General features: G+C 43.3%; 1 protein-coding gene across 2 annotated transcripts in view; it reads left to right on the top strand.

Moving 5' to 3' along the window:
- The first annotated feature begins 336 nt into the window (after window positions 1-336).
- The window catches only part of SPATA13 (spermatogenesis associated 13), a 106,851-nt gene continuing 101,120 nt past the window's right edge, over window positions 337-6,067 (top strand). For both annotated transcript variants that reach the window (XM_082220243.1, XM_082220239.1), the window contains exon 1: window positions 337-488. In XM_082220243.1, coding sequence (XP_082076369.1) covers window positions 474-488 — 15 coding nt within the window. In that variant the 5' untranslated portion in view covers window positions 337-473. The remainder of the gene's footprint in view (window positions 489-6,067) is intronic.

Genomic DNA, 6,067 nt, shown 5'->3' with positions numbered 1-6,067 from the left:
GATCTGTGTTGGCTGATTCAGACATGCAAGTTGGTGCTGCAGTTGTCAACTGCTGAACATGTGGGAAGGGGTGTGGCTCAGGCCTAGAGCAATAAGTTTTGCATGCAGAAGGTCCTAGTTTCCCTCTCTGACATCTTCAGGTAGAGCTGGAAGGAATCAATACTGAGTTGGATGGGTCAGTATAGTGCAGCTTCCAGTCCAAAACCAGAGGAGATGACAGAGTGAATGCTCAATATTAACTTACAATGGTGACCAAGGATGCTATATGCACATCACCGCCAGCAGGGTTCATTGATGATTTACAGGTGACATCATAATTGCATCCCTGCTGAGTGAGCTTATCTGTTCTTAGTACTATAGAGGAAGTACTGTGGGAGGAAGAAGTGTGTAGGATCTGGGAAGAGAAGATACAGAGGAGGTAGACAGAGAAAGCAAGGAAGGATGGAACTGAATGGCCTGAGGTGTAACAGCCCATGGATTTTCCCCAGGTATGACATGTTATTTTATAAGAATTTAAAAGGGAGTGGTGAATTTAATAGAATGCTAAACATAACATACTTCAAGCCATAAGCTTTCTTTCAGTTCATAAGCCTGAACTGAACCTGCAGTTGACACACCTCATTTGAAAACCGAACTACATTTTCCGGCAATAAAGTGGTCTGACTTTGCTCTATCAAGCCTGCTTTCTCATGTGGAAAATATCAACAAGCCCTCAAGCTCAGTAATTTAGTGGAACTCCTTGAAGTGCTTACATTGTGCAGCAGGTGTGGTATGGTTGTGTGGAGTTATTGCATTGGGGAAAGAGATTTGTTGCCCCTGCTCTCACATTTCCTCAGTTAGGCTTGGGAAGCTGAGAAATGGCATCTGTGTGATGACTTCTTCATGGCGCTGCTATAATGTGTATGGGTGGAACTGACTTTTATTTTTTGCTAGGTAGAGTTTCTCTGCCAGAGTTTCCATGACATTCTATTTCGGCTGGCAGCAACAGCTACTGGCATGGAAACTTTCCTTTTGAAGAACAAGATCAACCATGGGATCAAATGCAGAGTGCTGCATAGTCATCACCTAGAGAATCTACCTAGTCTCTCCATGTGATAAGAAATAACACACCCATATGAAAGTTCCCATGTGGATGAGCAGTTTCCCAGTGCTACATTCTGGAGGTGCCCTGTGAAACAGGAGCAGAAGCATTGGAAAATTAAGGTGCCTTCTACCCACCCATATTCAGTCTCTGCAAATACTCCAGAAGGATACAATTATGGATGGTATCAATGGACTTTTCACCCACCCACTCATTTGGCAAGCAGAAGGAAGAAGTCTGAGCTGGCAGAAGACCAGCAGAAGTGAGTAGAGGATAGCCTCCACTCAGTCCAACACACAACCCCACAGCCCAGCATAATCAGGGGGTTGGACTGCAATCTGAAGCAGCTTCCATCCTAAACCCCAGCCAGAAGCCATATTGAAATGGATATAAGTAATCTGGTTCACTCAAGAGTACTTTGAGCTGATTATACTACTTTGGCTTTGAAAGAAAGGTTCTTTCATGTGAGCTTCCCTAGAAATAATCAGTAGGGATTGATGTGGTGAGGCATCACTGTGGAGCCACCCTCCCAATGCCAGTGCCACCACTGCTCACCTAGATAGCACGTGGATGAGGCAGGGCGGTGGCAAGGTCAGGGCTGCACTTCTGCTAATAGGTCCATGCAGCCCCCCTCAACGCCACCAAAGGTGCAGCGAGGCCAGTGTGGGGAGTACAGCTCCATGGCATTGTTCCACCATACCAGCCGCTATTGGAAATGCTTATTGAAGGCAATGAATTGATCTTTACCTTCAATTAAGCCATTTTGTAGTTTTTAAAAATTGTGTTCAATTACCTTGAATTAATGTAAATTGCCTTGAAATTACTTGTCATTGACAAACACCATGTATTTTAATGCAAAGGATAAGCAGACCTAAGGATCTTGTGAGAGGCACAAGGTTTTTGATATAGAGGTATTGGCGCATGGCATTTGGCATCTGAAGGTATGGGTGACAGTGATTGAAATGAGTGTGTATAGATAAGATCTACCAAGATGAGGAGTACTTCTCTCACTAGAAGGATTCCAGAAAGAAAAAGAAAGAAAGCCATGGAGGTCATTCCGCATTTGAAGTACAAAGTGGGAAGTGCTGTCTTTTGTGGGATGAAAGGGGCCTACTAGATTCTCCCTCAGAGCGCTGGCACATTAATTCCTCTGTTCCCATGTTTGATCTTTCCCTGTGCCTGTTTTAGCGGTGAGGATCTTAAAAAACAAATTTTCTATTCACAACACCCAGTATGCCACTATTCAATAAAGCCCTTTATTGAAATAAGCAGTAGGCAGGAATGAATTGATTATGTCAAGTATACTATAGAATAATATAATAGGCTCTTCTGTACCAAAATTATCTGAATTCTCACTAGGGGCAAAGACTTTGTTAGCCTGTTCCCTTAAAAAAAAAATTCCTCAGAACAAAGGGCATGGTGACTGTTTCTTTCATCACTCCTTCTGCATCTATCTCGTGTGATGTGGGTGGAAGCTTTGTCAAAATGGATAACTTTCAGGTTGGGTTCTGGGGTTGGAGGAATTATGGAAGATCTACAGTGTCTTGGTGTCAACACTATTCATTTGGGCACCTTGTTAAACTCTTTTTTATTTGTCCAGGAAATTCAAATTATTGTATTTTTTACTTATTTTTACTGGTTTTATTCCTCTCAATTTTAATGTTAGGCAGAGTGAGCATATCCTCCAAGTGTCCCTATTTTCCAGGGACAGTTCTGGAATCACAAAATCTATCCCAGCTTCTGATTTGATGCCGGAGTGTCAGGGAGGAGAAGCAACTGCAGGGGTCACTATTCCTTCCCCAGCCTAAAAGGCAAAGGTAAAGGGACCCCTGACCATTAGGTCTAGTCGTGGCCGACTCTGGGGTTATGGCGCTCATCTCGCTTTATTGGCCGAGGGAGCCGGTGTACAGCTTCCGGGTCATGTGGCCAGCATGACTAAGCCGCTTCTGGCAAACCAGAGCAGCGCACGGAAATGCCATTTACCTTCCCGCCAGAGCGGTACCTATTTATTTACTTGCACTTTGACGTGCTTTTGAATTGCTAGGTTGGCAGGAGCAGGGACCAAGCAACGGGAGCTCACCCCGTCGCGGGGATTCGAACCTCCGACCTTCTGATCAGCAAGTCCTAGGCTCTGTGGTTTAACCCACAATACAACCCCCTCCACCAAAATCCTGCTCTCTGTTACTTCCCCATGAAGCATGTGCTTTCATTGCCAAACCAGAGGAGTCTCAGGGGACAGATTTTTTTCTGTTTTTTCATGAGCTGAGCTAGATAGGCAATTAGGTAGCAGGAAGCTGGGATTTATTTTTCAGAAGGGTAAAGGTAAAGGTAAAGGTACCCCTGCCCGAACGGGCCAGTCTTGACAGACTCTGGGGTTTGTGCGCCCATCTCACATCTATTGGCCGGGGGCCAGCGCTGTCCGAAGACACTTCCGGGTCACGTGGCCAGCGTGACAACGCTGCTCTGGCGAGCCAGAGCCGCACACGGAACGCCGTTTACCTTCCCGCTGGTAAGCGGTACCTATTTATCTACTTGCCCCCGGGGGTGCTTTCGAACTGCTAGGTTGGCAGGCGCTGGGACCGAGCAGCGGGAGCGCACCCCGCCGCGGGGATTCGAACCGCCGACCTTTCGATCGGCAAGCCCTAGGCGCTGAGGCTTTAACCCACAGCGCCACCCGCGTCCCGTTTCAGAAGGGAATGCTATGCTTTAACATTATTTTATGGGTGTGTTTATGTTTTGTGTTTGTTTTAAATACAACCATTTTGAGGAACATGTGGATTTCTAAGATACAGTCATGGGCACTACAAAATATAAATTTTATGGAAGAAAAACCTGTGGTGCTCAGAATACCCATACTCCCCACTCCCAATAAAATAGACACAAAGAAAGCAGCTCTCAAAACAACAACAGGCAAGCTCCCCCTCCTGTAACCAACCCCTTCAAAACTCAATAAAAAAATTAATCACCCCATGTAGTTGGGACCAAGGAGTTTATCTGAGGGTGCTGTACATGGGCCTGGGAATACTTCAGAATAAAAAGAAATAAGCAAAATTTCTAAAATTCCTAGTGTACCGTATGAATAACACTGAAGCAAAAATGCTGCTGAGGGCAATGCTCTTTCCAAATATAGTGCATTATTTAGCCTTCGGGTTGGTATATTTACTTTCTAGCTGATACTGTTACAGTCAGTTTTACACAGGGAGGGGAATTCTGTACCAGAATGTGACTTAATCACAAATTAGGTACCATGTACACGATACTGTATGTAATGTTTGCCGATAAAGATAAAGTTAACTTGGGCCCCAATACATTGCTTTAGCAGCTACCCACTCAGCTTTTTTAAAGCAACCCACAGGGGGAAATGAAATGTTTTGTCTTACAAAATAGTTATTTCAAATTATTTTTTGTGGCAGTTTAGAACTTGTTCTGCTGGATGGGACTCCAAAGATCCACTGGATACATTTGAGGCACATCCAATGCACATTTAAAACACAGGACTTTCCTCCCAAAGTATTCTGGGAACTGGAGTTTGTTACGGGTGCTGGGAATTGTAGCACTGTGAGGGGAAACTACCATTCCCGTGATTCTTTGGGGAAGGTCATAGAACCATATTTAAATGTGTGGTTCTGCCCTAAGGAAACAGTGTTTTTCTTTTTTGTGCAGTGTGAAGTGGCTTCCTACTCAGTTTTGCTCCGTTGGTGAGTACAGCCAGATGTGTAGCAAAGTGTGGAGATTATTTATACCACTCTTTGAGGATCAGGCCCTGCCTCCATCTGAACTGACTTCATTGCCATAAATGTACATTTCAACAGATCTAGAGCAAACAAGGTTATCTGGCACTAATAATTCTTCCAGTGGGGAAAGTCATCCCATCAAAGTGCCCCAGGCTTCCTATAAATTATTTTTTACTCAGTCTGTAGGTTAGATGTTTCCTTTCATGCAAACATCAAGAGATATTTGTAAAACAAGTCTAAAGTTTCCTACTAATGAAATATGGTGCTTAAGAAAGCAGAACTGTTTTAATGAGTTTGTCTTTGTAAGATATATGCTGCCTTTTAGATCAGGGTATGATGAGAATAAAATAACTCGCATTAAGAGCTGGAGATTTGCAGTATTTTAAAAAAATGTATAGCAAATAAGAAAATTTGAAAGAAACAGAAGAATTAGAGAAAATGTAGCATACTCTTGAAATTGCAAGTCTATGTTGCTCAGACTAAAAGTTGCTACTACCGCCATAGCTGGGAGAGCAGCAAAGCAGCAGTGCCCCATCTTACAAATACCACAATTGCGGTAAATTTATGTAAGTTTTAAAACCAATTTAATTTTCATGGCTTTCTACAAAAAAATGGTGGGGATTGTAGTTTGCCCACTGCAATACAGCTTCCTGCCCAACAGCTGCTGAGCAGGGTAGTACGACTACTGGACCTAATGGTCAGGGGTCCCTTTACCTTTACTTACTTAAAGATGCCATAGTCTCTTGGTAGAGCAGTGCAGGAGATCACCGACTGTACTGTATGCAGTTTCCAGAAGCACTTCCTGTTACTTGGGTATATGTACAGTGACTTGCATGTATGGCTTGGGCATCTATTGGTGGCCTGTGTACTAACAAATTCTGACAAATGGCAGCTTTAAAAACCATCAGAGATTAAACAGCATGCACTAGCCATTCACACTGAAGTATATCTCATGTTGTTTGAACTCACCTTTAGTCATTTAAAGGTGATAAAAGAACTGCATAAGCAAACAGTGTAATCGGGTACCCCTCAGAAGGAAATAATAAAATGGAAAGTAAACATGGAGCAAACTATAACATGAGTGAATATGTGTTCAGTACATTTCTATGATGAGCAGCAGGTGTGAACTGTGTTTCCCTATGCTGGCTTTAGGCTAGATTGTGTACTCCTCACAGCAGGAGTTACGGTATCCTTTGCTTATGTTATACAATATTACACCATACACACTTATCACACTAATTAATAATAGGTA

Source organism: Podarcis vaucheri (assembly GCF_965113315.1).
Source record: "Podarcis vaucheri genome assembly, chromosome: 4".
In the NCBI taxonomy this organism is placed as follows: Eukaryota; Metazoa; Chordata; class Lepidosauria; order Squamata; family Lacertidae; genus Podarcis; species Podarcis vaucheri.
This window is presented reverse-complemented; position numbering and strand designations above follow the sequence as displayed.